General features: G+C 42.5%; 1 protein-coding gene across 3 annotated transcripts in view; it reads right to left on the bottom strand.

Moving 5' to 3' along the window:
• The window catches only part of ankfn1a (ankyrin repeat and fibronectin type III domain containing 1a), a 93,461-nt gene that overhangs the window by 21,077 nt on the left and 55,159 nt on the right, over window positions 1–17,225 (bottom strand). For all 3 annotated transcript variants that reach the window (XM_015048154.1, XM_015048156.1, XM_015048153.1), the window contains exons 8-13: window positions 11,461–11,656; window positions 9,062–9,272; window positions 3,407–3,601; window positions 2,711–2,824; window positions 1,983–2,080; window positions 1,343–1,433 (exon numbers count right to left, since the gene is read on the bottom strand). In XM_015048154.1, coding sequence (XP_014903640.1) covers window positions 1,343–1,433; window positions 1,983–2,080; window positions 2,711–2,824; window positions 3,407–3,601; window positions 9,062–9,272; window positions 11,461–11,656 — 905 coding nt within the window. The remainder of the gene's footprint in view (window positions 1–1,342; window positions 1,434–1,982; window positions 2,081–2,710; window positions 2,825–3,406; window positions 3,602–9,061; window positions 9,273–11,460; window positions 11,657–17,225) is intronic.

The following is a 17,225-nucleotide window of genomic DNA, read 5'->3' as shown; positions in this document are numbered from 1 at the left end:
GACATACAAATTAATAAGCAGTTCCCTGAAGACTTCACCTTTTTTTCTGTCAGCCTATATCGGACTTTTATCTACTGCAGTCTGAAATGCATAATGAATAATATAGCAAATAGTGAGGCTTTTTGAACAGGAGATTCTTCCAGATCACTTCAAGCGGTTTGAAACCTTCCTCAGAGGGAGACAGGGCCGGACATTTGGACCCCTGTTTTGTCGCAACTGGTGTCTCTGACTTCTGAAGCAGAAAAACCGATCGACACGTCAGAGAAGAAAATATGTTGCTGGAATTTGCGAGAACTTGTTAATGGATGCGGGGCTCTCGTGTTTTCACTCTGCTTATTTAAACACACCCGCCCACACACTCTCTGCCCTCCGCCGCTGTTGCAGACACACCGAGTGCAGAAGCGCGCACACGCTCTCGCAGCTCAAGGCTGAAGTGCTCGAGAAAGAAAGGGAGTCGTGACGGAGAGCTGGAGCCAATGTTCCAACCCCGAGGACCTCGGAACAGAACAAGCGGCGCTGCTGACGCTGGTGTTCAGACGGAGAGCTCGCTCACCGTCCACCCGGGCGGCTTTCTGAAAATATCCACACCCAGTCAGCTATATGCAACCAAAGCTTTTCTGCATCTTTTCTAACTTAAAACGCACAAATACACTAAAACGAAAGACAGATTCGCCTTCGACATCGGAAGGAAACGTCCACAATGACGTCAACGTTACAGTCTGTAATATGTTAAATACTCAACCAGAGAATAAAAGAGATGCGGCATTCCTGTTTTTATCTAGCGTTGGAGTTTTCAAAGCTCGATGTTACATTCAAGCATGTTTCACTGATGGACTTCCGTGCTTCAGCTACGCACAGCGCCTCATAACATGATGCTTCAGCCGCTTTGTCATTTGCAGTTTTGACAGTATAAACCACCTCCTGCTGTGACCGCAGTTCACTTAGCCTCCTGTAAAGAAAAAAGAAAAACTCCCCGGATTTTTCATTTGCAGACAAAACTATGGCAGTGGAGCATCTTCACATCCAGCCTATGAACTTTACAACTTTTAATAGTCATGGTCACACTTCCTTCCTTCTTTTTATTTTCTTACTGTGCTTCCCCCAGACTCTGCCTCCTTACTCACTGTCGCTTTAGGTGCTAAAAGTCTCTCCCTTTGATCTCTGGCAAATGCTTGGTGAAATTGGCGAAATATTTGCTGATGCTTTTTCTGGTTTATTTATTCTTTTTTTTTTTTTTTTCCCCCTCTTATGTCACGCCCCACCCCGAAGATCTCTGGCGACCCGAACGGAGAGGGTCGCCCACCCCGCGCTTTGAAAAGCTGATTCGGTGAGGGGAACTTACTGGACGGAGCGGCGGATGGAGGCAGGGAGGAGGCAGGCGGACCCCAGCCCTTCATGTTGTACGCAGACACTCGCACGTAATAAAGCCGACCCTGAAACACAAAAGCAGGCAGAGAAAACAAGGATTTTAATGATTTCTCCAGCCATGTTTTAAAAATAATGCTGCTGCATTGACAGCGTCCAGGTGGGCATCGATGTTAAGACTTGAGCCTCTGATAGTTTCTTGATAAAGGCAGGTTGTTAGTAACTACAAATTGTACCTGCATATGTTATGAGTGGATCGAATTGGGCTTAAAATCTCTATGTACAGTTTTGAGAAACCTTAAAGAGTCACTTTAAAACAGGAATTCAAGCGACAACATGGTCGTATTCGGATCATTGTTGCAGCATGTTGAAACGGTGACAACGTGTTTGCGCGATCTCATGTTTCGCCTGAAAACTGGATCAGACAGCAGGTGCCGAGTGTCCAACCAGCGGCAGTCCTGCAGCAGATGCTGCGACGCTGCATTTCTTTGCGTCGCGGGAATATCTCAGCCGGCTTCGCACGGCGTGTTCTCGCCGACTCCATTAAAAGAGCAAACATAGTTAATGTGGGAGAGAGAGCAGAGGGAGGGAGGAGGGGAGGAGGATGCTGCCGTTACCGTGGAGAGGCTGCTGATGGTGCATTTGAGACTCTGCAGATTATCCAGCACCATTTCACCGGCGAGCAGCGAGAAATCCTTCAGGCAGCTCCACTCCACTGCACACGCAAAGAGAAAGCACGCACGCACACACACACAAACACACACACACACACACACACACGGAGAGGTATGGGTAATTACGCCGAAGGTGTTAGCAGCAAACTGCCTCTCTTTTCATTACAGATCAATAGTTCCTCCTGAGGTGCTCAAATCATCATTAACCTTCTCATTGTTTGGCTGGAAGCCTGCAGCGCTCGTTGACTGTTACTTTCTGTCTCGGCGCAGTGGAGACGCTCAGCTGCAAAGCACATTTACCGCACAGTCTCACAGCGAGCATGTTTTTGCTCTTTAATGATCCAACAGTGAAGGAAACGTTACGGGACGTCTGTCCCCCCGTAAGACTCTCCGTCTTGTTAGAGTCTGTGTTAATCTGCTGCAGTAAGGTCTGAGAGCCTCTTTGTTTTTGCTGTTAGGAAAACTACAGAATTACACAAAGAAAATGTGTCATCAAACTTAATGGATGTTTAATTTAGGCCATGTTTTCCAAAGCCATTTTGTTTTGTAGGTGAATTGAACAGATTTAGACCTTAACATTGATTTCATTTTTTTTTTTTGGAATATATTTGTCTTTGTTTCTTGTGATTTTTGTAGGGTATGCATGTGTGTGTGTGTGTGTGTGTGTTAACCTCTGTACTTGGTCACCACTGTGGAGTTTAGACTCTGTGGCTCCTGGAAGGTGACGGTCAGCGTGGTACTGCTGCTCACACTTAGTCGAACCATGGTGGGGGCCTCCGGGGCACCTGATGGGGGGCCAAAGAGAGGCGTCAGCTGCAGGGGACTTACGGTTTAAATACGGGAGACATTAAGAAAACACATGGCTGTCATGTTTGATTCAAAGTCAGTATTTGAATCCCATACTAAGCCATTTTCCAGGACTTTCTTCCTTTACCTCAGCAGTTTTGGCCTTGTAACATTGGCATTGGAATTACCCCAGAGTAATGTGGGATAAGCCAGCTTACAGTTTCATTATCGCAAAAGTGAAATATTCTCCACTTTCAGGAAGCCAAAACAATTCAACAAAAAAAACCTTCACCTTGTCTGTTTTCAGAACTGGGCTTTAAAACTCTCCTTTCTTTGCATCTATGAATAGAACGCCCGTCATTGACATCCACTCTGTCCGTGTGGTTAGACTGAATCATGCACATTCATGAACTGAGTTTTTTTTTTTCCCGGTAATATGGCGTAAGACATTTTTTTTTTTTTATCGTGAATCTCTGCAACATGAAAAAACTCCTGCTCTTTGTCAGGTTCAACTCAAGCTCTGTCATTCAGGGAGAATACCTGAACCGCGTCTTCAGGCGTCGCCGGTGTTTTTGACTCACATGCATGCTGGAAGCCCGTCCTCATGCGCTTGTACAGCTTGCTCCTCCACTCCCACGTCCTCAGCTGCTTGTCTTTGTGGCAGGCCTCGAGCGACAGGCCGTCTCTCTGAGCCTGAGCCGCCAAGTCGGCCGCCCGCCGCTCGGCCTCCTCCACCAGGGCACTCAGGTGGGCCTCACGACTCTCCACGCTCACAACTAAAACACACACACACACACACACACAAAACACAGTTTTCAGTCATTTTTATCCAACACACCCTGTCTTTCCTACTTTGGAATTTTGTTTTTCACCGTGTTTCATTTTGGTGTTAAAAACTCCAGGTTTTAGGTAGTTTCAAATCAAAATTCTCTGAACGGTTCCGAAACGTCTTGTTGGATTTACATGTGGTGTGGAAGGAGCAACACAGACAAACGGCTTTTTTTTTCGCCGTGTTGAAAAAAAAGAGTAGAAGTAAAATATGATTTGTGGATAAATGTACTTTTATCAGAATAAGCTAAGTGTAATCTCCGAGTTATATCCAGAAAGTGTCTTATTGTGACAAACTGTCCGTCTGCTCCAATGTCTAATAACAGTTTAGATGGAAATTCCTGTTGTTTCCATCCAATATAGTACAAACATACATTTTGTAAAAAAAATAAATAAATAAATAAATAAATTAATTAATTAATTAATTAATTAATCCACATTTTTATACCATGACTAAAATAAATATTGTTTGTACCATTTTCAATTTTAGATTCATGTGGACTTGGCTTTTAACCTGGTTTGAATATTTTTTTTGTACATTTTAGTAATTTATTTTTTTTATTATTGTCTAAACCTACAAAATACGGAGGTCTGGAGCACAGTTACAAACATAATTAGCATGGACTCATCCAAATATATGTACAACCTCAATGATGAAATCAGGAAATCAGGTCTAATGCGAACAGAGCAGACAGGAAAGAGAAGATGCAGACGATGGATGGGTGAAAATGGCCCTGATCTATTGGAGGCTCTTTATCTGTCACGTGACTTCATCTGCATGTTCTAGACCTCTATATCATTGACATTTTTAATAATTTTATATTGGCCCTAACGTCCTGCTGTTTTCTGTGCATCAGGAACTCCTCACGCAGCAGTCGCCGCAATGAAGCAGCTGGCTGAGCAGGAAGAAACACCTCCAGGCCCGCTGCTGGGAATGCATGTTGGTTATGGCCGATGCCCATCCGTTTCCAAATGCAGCCTAAAGAACTGTGTTTCCGGGTAGCTGCAGATGTCATTCTCATCTTTATGGTAGATCGCAGATGGTGGCGTGATCCCCAGCAGAGTGGTTTTGCAAGTTGGCTCCTCAAAAAGAGCTTTTTTTTTTTTTTCTCCTCTTATGGGATGGTTGTAGCTAAACGAGTCATTCTTACAGAGTGGAAGTCTGCCTCACCTCCCTCTTTTAAATGTTGGCTGAATAGCATGGCTTCTTGTTTACATCTTGAAAAAATACGCTATACTCTCAATAATAACGTACCCAGATATGTTGGGGTGTGGGGGCCATTCCTTGAACATCTGAGTGATTCCACAGGTGTAGGTCACAGGTAGTGGCAGCCTTGCTCCGGCTCTGTAGCCCTGCTAACTCCCTGCCTGTCAGAATGGCTGTAGGTTGGCCTACCAGTCGGTGCAAAAGTGATTTAATATACCCTGATACATTCATTCCCAACAGTCTGGCGGAGCTGAATATTTTATTTAGTTGTGTTGTTTTATTATTATTTGTATGTGTGTCTATAATAATTATTATTATTTTTCTTCCTCTTTATCCGTTTCCTCCATCTATATTTTTTTTATTTTTTATTTTTCTTAATATTCTGGGATGGGTTGGGTTGAGTGCATCACCTTTTCTTTCTGTTAATCGTGGCTGTTTATTTTCTAGTAATATAAATGTATTCTGGTAGTTGTATTCTGGAACCTGTCTGCAGCTGTGATCTTACTTGGCCTCATCAACGGACGAAGACGATATAGAAGATCCCAGTGTTGTCAGCATCATCCCACATTAATTGGTTATAGCAGACTGTTCGATAATTTGCATGTCAATGTATGTTAACTGTCCTGCAGTTTTGTTAATTTGTTGAAAACAATAAATATATATATTAAAAAATAAATTTAAAAAAATGAAATATAAGTGTACAGTTTATTAAGATTGTTTGCATTTTACCTGTTTCATTGGCGTTAGTCCAAAACCTAAGAATGCTCTCACACTTACCTCTGAAACATTTTGATGGTCTATTTGTTTTCTATTTTGTTGGATATGGATCATTCTTTTTTTCTTTTAATGTACCGTATTTTCCGGACTATAGAGCGCACCATGCTATAAGCCTCACCTACAATTTTTTTTTGAAAAAAATAAAATAAAATAAAGAAAATAAATAAATAACTGGAAATGTACATATATAAGCCGTACAGGGCTATAAGCCGCTGGTATCTCCGCCGCTCTCGGTTTTCCATAAGGACCCAGCAGAGGGCAGCATCCTAATAAATCTGCTGGATATTAAGGAAGCAGTCCTCCGTTTCCAAACCCGAACCGTGGTTTCGTTCACGTCGAGTTTACGTGCAGCGGCTCCATTTAACTCCTGTACTGCCAGCTCGACAGCCCTCAACTTAAAACCTGCATCATATGAGTTTGAAAACATTTCTCCGTCGTGCCTGCTGCTAGCATGTGGTTGTTCTAAATGAAAAATTAACGCGTTCTTCTTTGATTTACAATTTTGACTAATAATGATTCACTTCCTGCTAGAGAGCCCCCTGGTGGTTGAAGAAAAATTCACAGAAAAGCCGCACTGGGCTATAAACCGCATGGTTCAAAGTTTAGGAATAAAGTAGCGGCTTATAGTCCGAAAAATACGGAATATAGTGGAGGTTAATAAAAAGCTCTGTTGAAGTCTGTTTTTGAATAAAAGTCAAACAAGTAAGCTCCTTGGTTGTTTTTAATAAATGACAAATATTTTGAGATCCAGCCAACATTTCCCATGATAAGGAGATTTTGTGAAAATTACACTCTAAGAAATTTTTGCTTGTGTCATTCTTGGTTTGTGGTCGGAGTGGTGGGTGGCATAAAATTATTTTCAGGGCCAGAAATGAAATGATCCCTGAGTTCCACTTTGGACACCCCTGCTGTGTTAGGCATTCAAACTGACTTTATGATGGATTGAAATCAGAGAAAAACATCCAGTTACTTTGAAAAAACAGAGGAACTCGTTTCTATGGCGATTTTCCCCTTATCCTGGGAGCATGAAAGAAAAGGAACCCAGGGCAAAACACTATGTGAAAAAATATGAAATACATTTTTTAACTATGTGCGTCACAGCTTCCAGGTGGCCACACATGCCAATTTTCATCTGTCTACATATGGTTTTTGTGTGTGTGTAGAGGTTCTAAAATAAGCCTTCAGGTCCAGTTTGGGAAGGATCATTACAGGCTGAAATAAAGTAGAAGTGAGTTGAAATTTGAGTGAGAGGATTTTTTTGGACATATTTGACAGAAAATTGTAGTCCTTTAATATTGCTACACAGAATGGATGAAAGTATATAGAAATGGATTTAGATGTTTAAGCTGTTCATGCGGAGATGAAACTGTTCCCATGAAATTAGTTTTAATCCAAAAGTTTTGAAGTATTTCACAAGGTGACATCACAACTCTTCATATCAACATCCTGCTGGGGAAAAAGAAGAAGAAGCGATAGTCAAATTTAAATTGTGAATGTGTAACAACTGTGAAAAGTAATCAGAAGGCCATTTCAGTCATTTTAACTTTCGAAAGTTTGCGGCTGTGGAGCATCAAGCAGGATCGTTTTTTATTCACACTTCTTTTAGTAAAACCCTATTATGCCTGAAGGGAAGGTTTTTGTTTATTATGTTGTCGATTGTGTAAATGCTGTTCACTGCCAACATTTATAGCACAGCATTCTTGATCAATTCCACACATTTCATGATAACCGATATTGATTTTAAGCTTAACCCATGATTAAGTTTGATCTGACCCCAAAGTCTCTGCAGAAGCACAGTTTTCTGTGGAAACTCGTAGCATCATACATACACAAAGTTTTGTTTTTGTGTCTTGTGGGGACTTTACATTGACTTCCATTAATGCTCTACAGCATAACCCTTACGCCATCTCTACCCCTACCCCTAACCATCACGTACCTAACCCTAACCCCATAAAAACACATACCTGACCCCTAACCTATAGACAGCATTTCCCTCATGCGGACCATGAAATGTCCCCATAAGAAGCACTGGTCTTCACAACCCCACAATGTAGACAGAAATAGTCCCCACAAAGATATAAAAACCTGATTCACACATACACACACACATATACACACACACTTGGAGCGCCGTCTGCCCCCACCTGGCCGATTTTACTTGGCACTTGAGGAATGACACAAACAGAGCCGGCGGCCCCTGGAGGCAGAACGGCGGCTCTGTTTGTTTACAGGGATGGGATTGTACCACCGTGTGGGGAGCGAAGCCCTGGCTCCAGGGCTGGCGTACCCCTGCCTCCCTCCCCCCGCCCCCTCAGCACAATAAATCACTTAGCTGTAATTGCTGCAGCGTTACACGCATCACTGGAAAAGTTCAGCCATTAAACAACAAACACCGTTAGAGCTGTCCGGCGGGGGGCCACGCGGTGTAAAGTAGCCAATGTTTCTGTAGTGCTGACAGCAGGAAGGTAAGAACCACCTGTCTGTGGAGGACAATGGGAAGACGATGGAGGGGCTGGAATAAGAGGAGGGAGGATTCGGATTGAATCGGCCGATGCAGACCTTCAACAAGCGTCTCTGTATCTGATTAGACCAAGGAAATCTAGCTCACTCCTCTACAGTAGTTGAGGTTTATGTGGTAGATGAATTTGAGTCCAGGGTTGTCTTATGATTCTAATTATATCAAGTCTGGAGCTTAGGTGATTTTAGGATTAAGGCTGACATTTAATTACTTTGGAAGTTAGAACTCAACACAAACAGCATGTCAGAAAACCAGCGGCTTATTTTGGCTCTGCTCAGAGAACAGACTAACTGCAATTAACAATGTGAGTTGTTTTTTTTTTTTAAGCTTTCAAATGATGCTACATGTTCATTGAGAAATGCTGCCGGACAGAATTGTGCTTATGACTGATTATCTGACAAAGGTGCAAAAAAAAAAAAAAAAAAAACAAAAAAAGAACAACAAAAAGCAATGTAAACAAAACAAAAACAAGTTATTACTGCAAGTCTTACATTTTCAGATCCAGATACATTTGGGTCCCTATCTACTCGTCTTTTATTATAGCAAATCCACAGAAAAGCTACCAGTTCTCACAGATTTATGTGTTTTTTGACAGTTTCTAATACAGTCGACATGTTTCTGCTTTTCAGTTCATATTTCTTTCTACAGGTTTAGAGCAGAGGCAGGTCCGACTAACATCTCTGAACCAAGATCAAGAAAAGCTACAATTCGCCACTTTTGGTCCAAAACCAGCAGCAAGTTCAACTAACGTCTCAAATCTGAGTCAAGCGGCAGGTCTAACCAATGTCTCTCTCTGAACTCGGTCATGGAAAAGGTGCAGCTAGCACCTCTAAACTATGAACAAGAGCAGAAGGTCTAGCCACCACTTCTGATTCAAGACCAGCAGCAGGTGCAGCCTATACTCACAGTGTGGACTCTCCTTCCCGCCAGCCTTCAGCAGTAGCTTGGCAATGGGAGTGTTGTTGGTCATGATGGCGATGTCGAGCGGCGTCAGGCCCTGGCTGTTGGGTGTGTTCAGGTCCAGCTCCTCAGCAGAAAACTGGTACAGCAGAATCTGCACGGTGTCCAGATCCTGCTGCTCCACGGCCTCGAAGATGCAGTCGCTGCCTTGCATCGTCTGAAAGGAGGATCACGGTTACTTGAGTTTAAGATGCCGTTTCCCTCCCGTAAAATATGATCTGAAGTTGATCGGGCTTCCTGAAGGCCTTCAAAAAAAAAAAAACCTTTCCTGCAGAGCTCCTCAACTCAACAGACGAACTCTTTCAAGGGAACATTTGCTTGTGAAGACACTTCACTCTGTGACCTGTGAGTCATTCAAGATGTTTTAAAGACTTCGTGTCTCTTTGAAACTCGTTGCGGCCTTAAGAATAGGAACTAACAATCTCAAATACATGAATGTCTGGAGCAAAGGTGGGAGAATGTGTAAAGTGGAGGCAGATAAGGTCTTACTTCTGCAGGTAGACTGATTTTCTTTATCTCTTTTCAATGGACTGCAGCTACACAAGACTAAAAAGTCGGGGAAGAAAACCATGGCAGGACGCTTTGAGGATGTTCAGAGCAGTTGATTTAACTTGGAGGATGCCTTGAATGAAAACTAATATTACTTCCTGACTCTGGCTGGATGTTTTGGGATTCTCGTCGTCTTTCAGGATGCAGGTGTGACGGTGTTGGGCAATAAGGGTCTGAACAGGGAGTGTTAAATGTCAGTGAAGCGCCGCGTATTGATCGGCCGCTCCCCTCTTCATCCGTCTGCGTCTTTCCTTTCATGTCTGCTGTTGTGGCTGGTCTGTAAATGTCAGTAGGCTGGCAGAGAATTCTGAAAGGCTTTCAACGCCCACACACGCACACACACACACTCGCATGTGCACCGCAGCGTGATCCGTCTCACTTGATGAGTCTGAGTGACCAAATGTTTCGTAGGGCTACGGGAAGGACACGATGAAGAAAGCTGAGAAAAAAAAAAAAAGCTAAGATGTTTCAAGGACGGACAGAGCGCCGTTGGACATGACACCCCGCCTCTAAGCAGTGGCGACGGTAGGTTTCAACCTTCCCCACAGCCCAAGGCAGCGGCTCAAAGATCCAGTTATCATCGCAGAGTTGGCGCTCTGCAGACGTCACCGTTAACCGGATCAGCGAAGCAGCGAACGAGACGGCTATTGATCCATCAGTCCGAGAGCCGAGCGGACCTGCAGCTTTCCAGGGTTTTCTTCCAACATCTCCTCAGAAAGTGGTTCAACATTCCACTGAGCCGAAAGGAGATTACTTCAACATTTGTTTGTAAAATTGTGGGAAATGTGACGTTCCAAAGTCTTGTAACTGTCGATACGTGTCATCCGTCCTTTGATTTTTGCAATCAAAATCCCTGATTTTGTGGTGCTAATTTACAGGTCGATCAAGGACAAAAATGTGACATCAGTTAAGACTAAAGTGGCAGTGTTGTGGAAGTAAGATATTCTGCAACCTGCATATGGGATTTTGTGGCCATTTCTTTGAAAAATTTGCAATAAACTCACAACTGTACTGAGAAAAAAGTGTTGCAATCGGTTGATTTTGCATGAGTATATGTGAAATTCAGCAAAACAAAGTGGAGACAGATGGCAGTAAACAGATAAAAAGCAGCTTTGATTTGACTGATGAAGCAAAATCAAAGCATGCAACCGTTATCTTGAAAGTTCAATTTGTGTGCCCCTCTGGAGTCTGGAGGAGCACATAAAAAGCTATGGCGAGTCAGATATGGCTCGCCAGAGCTCTGGATGAAGCTCCTCTTCTTCATCGAGAGCCAGAACACCATACAGAGGAAGCTCATTGCAGCCGCTTTCATCCACAGAAGAGGGTTGGAATGCAGACGGAGCCGATCATTTCTATTAGTTATGAAGTACACTTATATGGATTTTGAATTGTTATCCACAGAACAGAAGAAGAAGGTTGTTCTCTAAAAACCTTCATAAACTGAGAGGCTGTTTGAAGCTGTCGGAGGTCAGTGACTGTAGATTAACTCTGTGAGCTTTAAATGAATTAGGTTTTCTTTAATTTTTAGATTGTAATAACCTGGAGAGGATACGGTCAAAGGTTTCTGCAGTGATGATTGTTGCATTTGAATAATTCAAAATCTGTCAGGTCACTGAGCAAAGTGAATATAACCAGTGTTGACGTCACCTTTATTTGCCTCACCTTTTCATTTCTACTGAATGATGCAAAACAACGATTGTAGGGACTGAAAATGTAAAACAAACTTTGATGTTCATGTGTTTATTGATCGATAGGACACATGTAGCCGCTTCCAACATCATCTCTGCTGAACTCACCGAGGCTTTCCGGAGGCGGTCCGTTTTTCCAAAAAAGTAGGCATCTTCAAAGGAGGAGGTGCTTCCCCGCAGCTTTTCCGACAGGTTCCTGTAGAGGCGCTTGGCGGCGCTCGGTGACGTTGGCCCGCCAGGACACTTCCTAGTCTGGGACAACTGCAGGTTCTGCATCTGTTGGGTCATAATGCCTGGGAGATGTCTGCAAAAGGAGGGGTGGAGAGAAGTTCAATGTCTCCAGGGAATAAAATGACTGAAGACATCACAGGCTATAAAGATCAGCCTGTTAAAGAAAGGACAGAAGAAAAGAAGGGTCAAAATTAGCTATATAATGCTAGCATTTAAGCTAGCATTGATGGGTAACATTAACATAATCCAAAAAGTAGGGTAAATAGTTTTTAGGTCAAAATTAGTTAAAAGGCTAATGATACTTACTAAGTGAGATTATCATAATTGTTTATGCTAACATGCTGAGAAACATCATAACTTAATCCATTCAGGAAGCTAATTATGGTTTGTTAAAATTAGCTAGAAAGCTAATGTTAGCTTAAATGCTCCCGTTACGATGATAGCACCTAAGCTAATGCTATCAAGATTGTTAGGTAACATAATCCAAAAAGTAGGGTAAATAGTTTTTATGTCAAAATTAGCTAGAAAGCTAACGTTGGCTTAAATGCTGTTATCAAGTTTGCTTAAACAATGAATACCTGAAACAATAGCTCACTTGAAACATCAGTCAGTAAATAAAAACAAACATTTGTTTTAGTTTCTTCTGAGGTTATCCCTCGGAAGCACTGACCTTATTCTCGACAAAATCTAAACAAAATACAGGAAAGACATGAAACAAGAATGTTAAATAGTTGTCATGACAAAGCCATGTCAAGAATGCTGGGCCTGCAGTGACAACGCTGGGGTAAATACGATCTGTGTGACATCGATATTTCAAACATCGATGCTTTGAAATGTGAAAATATGCCAGTTTTGTGTTTCTTTGAAATGTGACTTTAAAAGGACTAAAGTATTTTTCTTTAATCACGGTGTTACTGATTGAGGTTGCAGCTCCTTCCTCTCCACAAAGGTCAGATGTTCAAGCTGCTTCTCCACATGAACCCGCTGACCTTTGAGGTTCTGACAGGAAAGACCTGACCTCTCCTGAGAAGCCGCACGGTTTCTGCTTCCAGTAACCTGCAGCTTTAAGGCCCTGCACCGGCGGAGTCCAACAACACAATCAACATGGCTGACCTTTCAACTGACATTACTGCCCTTTCTACAGACAAATGTTTGCTTCTCCTCTTTTTTTTTTTAAATCCACATTTAACTTTTTGCAAAACAGGGATGTAAGACCAGTCTGTCGGTCTGTGACTGCCTCCAGTTGGGATAAAGACGGGAAGATTTTCTAAGCTCTTCATTGTCAAATTAGATACAGCAGCTGGGAAATTATTTACAGACAGGATCTTTATTTAATCTGGTTTGTGTTTGACTTGTGTGTTACACCTCACCACATTGACGAGTTGGTTGTGTGAGCTGTGACTAAATATGAGACCATTCATGCAGCATTTAGGCTTAATCCCACTGCTAGATGTTCTGCATCCTGAAGACCAAGAGACACAACAGACAGGCTCAGGGATAAAGAGCAAAACTATAGATTTGGATGTTTACCGGGGAAAGCGGTGAAGTATGGTAACTGGAGGAGGTTTAGAGATCCACTGCTCAGGTAGACACAATTTATGACGGGAAAACTATTAGTTGCACAGTCCACAAATCCAGCCTTTTTGGAAGAGTGGCAAAAGAAAACCAATTGTCGTCAACGAAAGCCACAAAACATTCTGCTGGAAGTTTCTCACAAGTCATGACAGAGACTCAACACACAAGTAGAAGGCGGAGCTCTGTTTAGATCAGACTCAAACTGCTCTTTATGGACTACGTACAGGTCATTTCTTTCTCCCAGAAATAGCATTCAGAAGCGCCCGGCTCCTACACGAAAAAAACACAAAGTCCCTTCTGGAATTCTGCATTATTTTTCTTAATATTGCAGAACAATTCAAGTTGTTGGATCTGCTTTCAAAAGCTGCTGGGCATCGACGATGGCATAACAGAAACCAATTCGGCGTCGCCTTTGGAATCAAACCGGTTAGACGTCGCCTTGTTCCCTGCTTTTTCTTGTTATGAAGTGGTGCGGTGAGCCAAATAAGAGAGCTCCTGTTCCTCGTCCCCCACCCACAGCTCTTTGCATACTCATTATGTGCGAAGCAGCTGCTAACAGCGTCGCGGCTGCAGGAAACACACCTGCAGTGTGTCGGCAGTCTCGGGCTCCACCTGATTGTTGAGCACTTGGCCCAGCGGGACGTCGGCTTCGGCGATTGGCTCGGCGCATTAATGTTGCAGTCGTTACATAAGGCCTAATGGCTCCGTAGTAAATCTGCTTGCAAGCAGAGCCACATTAGCGAGGGTGATTATGTGGCAAAGCTGCTAACAGCTCATTTTCAGCGTTCACAGGAAATTTGATAAGCAATAAAATCTACTGATGAACCAATAATCTGCTACAATAGGCCTGAGGGTAAACATGTTTTTGTGTGTGTGTATGTTTTCCAACAGTTTTAAAATGATAAGACAAAGATCGTCACGAGGGACAGGAAGCCTGCCTTTTCCCAACTTCAGAGGTTTTTCTATCGCATTAGGAAGAATCAATAGGTCCACAAATGACACATGAGATTTTACAGTGCTTTATTATTCATTAAACAAAGACTAAACAAAAGCCCAGTGAGCTGAGTCCACCTCATAGAACTATCTTTAGCAGCCACATATTTTTGGTCTACAGTTTCCAGTGAAAATATCTTAGTACCCTTGAAATAAGAACAAACTAACTCACAAGTAACCTTTTTGGAAAATGTAGCAGCTTATTTTAAGTCAATACTGCCTTAATATTAATGAAGAAGAGTTACTTCCAGTGGCAAATTATTTCACTTACAACAAGGTAAAATTGTTCTGTTTTAAGTGAAATAATTTACCAGTGAATCTAGCACTTTTTCCATAAATATTAAGGAGTTGCTCACTTGGAACAAGCTTCTAATGTTACCTGTGAGTTTGTTTTATTATTTCAAGGACGCTAAGACATTTGCACTAGACACTAAATTGAAAATACTTAAGATTTTGTGAGTCTAGAGGAATTTTGGGCCACTTATTGTTCTAACCTTGCTTCAGTTCACTGAGTTGAAAGTGAACCTCTGGAGCACACGTGAGAGAAAACAAGTTTCTTTAATCTTGTACGTGTGTTGAACTGCTGCCTGCACTTGCGTAGCGCTTTATCAGATCCGAGGACTCCAAGATGCTACACCTCAATCACTCTTGCACGCACACACACATTCACACACTGATGGCGGTAAGCTGCTTTTTAGCTACAGCTGCCCAGAGGAAGACTGACAGAAGGGAGGCTGCCATTTTATCTGTACCATGGGCCCCTCTGACCACCACCAAGCCTTTTGCTAAGGGAAACAATGGCAAAGTGACAGAGAGACGGATTGGGGGTTTGAACTGGCAACCCTCAGGCTTCAGGATGAAACTCCTGCTGCCCAGAAAGTAAAGCTGATCAGTGGATGCATTTGTGGATTTTTTTGGTAATGTTTGAAGATAAAATGGAATACGATTAGAAATACAATGAAAATTGGGTAACTTCCATTGACTATGCTTTACAAAAATTACAAAATAATGGGTTGATTTGATTGAAATATTTTTATATCACAAACTTCAGGACTGTCTTCCCTTGAGAAAGACAGCGATGCTGCCACCAGAGCAGAGCTTACTTAGCGTCGACAGCTATTGATGCTCACCGGACGAGCGAACTTTAGATTGGTCGTGTAAAGCCAAGCTTATTGAGACAACAAGACTTTAGGAAACTCCATTAACTCATTAAAAAACAGGACTTTTCTTGTTCCAGTTCTACTGGTTATAAAATGTTAAAGAAAAGAGGCTTTTTATTTATTTATTTCGATTCAAACAGGTAACAAAGTGCATCAAAATATGTTAGCTGGACCCTTTTCAGGCTTAAGAGGATGAAAACCGAGACGCTGCCGCAGATTTAATTTTCTAATGTGTTGTTTTAGCGGGAAGCTGTGAAAAGACAACGAAAAGGACCCTCTTCAGGTTCACCAGTAGCTTATAATCCGTCCACGCATGCCGAAGTGTGCAGAGAGCAGCTTTAATCATACTTTCTGAAGTGAAAACAAGAGAACGAGGGACTCATCCTCCCCCGACATCCAGCTGAAGGGAAAACACGACCTCGCCGAACTGAAAATGACATTCAGCCGAAACTTCTGAGAGCGTCTCCTGTCCTGCGGCTCCAAGCACGGAGAGCGTTTTTATTTTATTTTTGTTCCACTCCGCGACTCTGATGGTTTCCGCTCAAAGCGCGGCAAAAGTCAGATGGGAACCAACCAGAGCAACAAGAGCAACAATTACACACTCCACTGGGTCCATCGGTAGACAGGGAGGGATGTAAGAGTATGATGGAGACACACGCACACACACACACACACACACGCATCCACTCAGCGGGCTCCGAGTGTTTGAGGGGGAAGTAATCGACCTTCGGCTGCAGAAGAAGAAAAAGACAGCAGCGATAATGAAAGCTTCGCACTAAAGAACATCGAGTTCGGAACTAGTAGTTAAGACTTTATTACATTACAGATGACAAAATATTTGAAAAGAGGCAGCCAGAAAAAAGGCAGTTTTTCTTCTTTTTCTTTCTGGCAGAAAAACTGCCAGATAATATTTGTGTATTTTGGAGCTTCTCCAAATCCACACCTCAAATGTGAACCGTTACGGCTACATAGCTGCTTTTCTGTGGATCCTCACAGAACCATATTTATTCAAAACAAATGCACGCGAGGCATAAAGGAGAAATGTTGTCACAACGACGTGCTGAAGGCAGCTTGTCAGAACGAGCAGGAGCTTCTTAAAGAGACAGAGGGCCGATTTTAAAGGCGTTAAATAGAGTCTTTAAGTCATGTTTAATACATGCAGCTTTAGGAATTTCTTTTAAGATTGAGTTGTTCTTTTCTACAGGGCACTCTAGAAGAATCTTAAAGAGTCAAGGAGACAAAGGTCACTTTATTAGAGACTCAATTCGAGCATCTTAGGAATTTAAATATAAAATATGTGCTAGGCTAAATTATGGAGTCTGTTTCAGCTCAACAGCTTAAATTAAGCCCTCTAGAGAATTTGTCAGAGTACAAGAACATGGAGATCTCAGTCAAAATGTGATTAGGACTTTCAACTCTGAAAATCCTACTCAATGCCATTTCCAATCGGGAGCTTTTTGTTGTAGCTGTGTGATCTCCTGGCAAAATAAGCAGCACATCGATCCAGTGCCGCCTGGCTTAGAGGGAGAATAAATTCACAGTTTGTTTTCTGTCCCTTTTTGTCAATTTTTCCCTTTTGGAACATCTCATTATCTTCCAGGCGAGGCTCCAATACTGCTGAGGAAGCATCAACAGGCAACCCGCTCTGGAGGTAAAAGCAAGAACATGCCCACTTGCACTGCAGAAGTTAATAGCACAGAGATGACAGGCCGAAAACTCAGCATAATAATGATTATGGAAACACGAGGCTTAATGGAGAAACGTCGTTTTGATGACGTGCTGATTGCACGATTGATGTATTATTGATGCAGCTCAGATAACAGCACGGTTTATCTGCGGGTCAGCAAGGTGAGGGCTAACAAACACCTCTAATGGCCTCTAACCGTCTTTTCCATGATGGATATTGGGTCTCAT

The sequence above is a fragment of the Poecilia latipinna genome, unplaced genomic scaffold, assembly GCF_001443285.1.
Source record: "Poecilia latipinna isolate Pla-1442-1.1 unplaced genomic scaffold, P_latipinna-1.0 Scaffold862, whole genome shotgun sequence".
Taxonomy (NCBI): Eukaryota; Metazoa; Chordata; class Actinopteri; order Cyprinodontiformes; family Poeciliidae; genus Poecilia; species Poecilia latipinna.
This window is presented reverse-complemented; position numbering and strand designations above follow the sequence as displayed.